Genomic DNA, 627 nt, shown 5'->3' on the forward strand with positions numbered 1-627 from the left:
GAAATGTTTTTTTGTTTTTGTTTTTTTCAGCCCTGCTTTATACACTGACTGTTTTTCAGGGCTACATTGTGGATCTGTTCCGGGGGCTGATTGATCGACAGGAGTGGACTGACTCTGGATCAGTGTCTGAGCGAGTGCTGAGGAGCTACCTGTTGCTGTTCGGCTGTGTCAGGAACTACCCTCCCTGTGTGACCAAAGCCACCCAGCTCTTTAACAAGTGGAGGGAATCCGACGGAAACATGAGGTCAGTGGTCACGGTCATAAAGGAGCACACCAACAGACTCCTTTAGAAGAAGAAGAGTCTTCTTCTTCTTTTAGATATTCGCTCATGAGTCTTCCTCACAAATTCGGCCTGTAGTCACAGCTTTAAATTTTAAATATTTATGAGCAGTGATGAGGAGATGAAGAAAAGTTTTCAGATAGTTGTTACTGAACTAAAAGTCTTCTGTTTTCAGCCTCCCTGTTGACATCACCATGGCTGTGTTTGTGATCGGAGCTCGAACTCCAGAGGGGTGGGACTTCCTGTTTGAGAAGTACCGCAGCTCTCTGCAAATGTCTGTGAAGAGCCGCCTGAAGAGTGCAATGGGGGTCACCCCACTGCAGGACAAGCTGAAGTGGTGGGTACAT

General features: G+C 46.7%; 1 protein-coding gene across 1 annotated transcript in view; it reads left to right on the forward strand.

Annotated features, from left to right (window-relative positions):
- erap1b (endoplasmic reticulum aminopeptidase 1b) overlaps positions 1–627 on the forward strand; it is an 8227-nt gene that overhangs the window by 5332 nt on the left and 2268 nt on the right. The window contains 2 exon segments of the mRNA XM_035658272.1: positions 60–244; positions 456–617. Coding sequence (XP_035514165.1) covers positions 60–244; positions 456–617 — 347 coding nt within the window.

This window comes from Morone saxatilis, unplaced genomic scaffold (genome assembly GCF_004916995.1).
Source record: "Morone saxatilis isolate NCDOM2014 unplaced genomic scaffold, NCSU_SB_2.0 Contig16, whole genome shotgun sequence".
Lineage (NCBI taxonomy): Eukaryota > Metazoa > Chordata > Actinopteri > Moronidae > Morone > Morone saxatilis.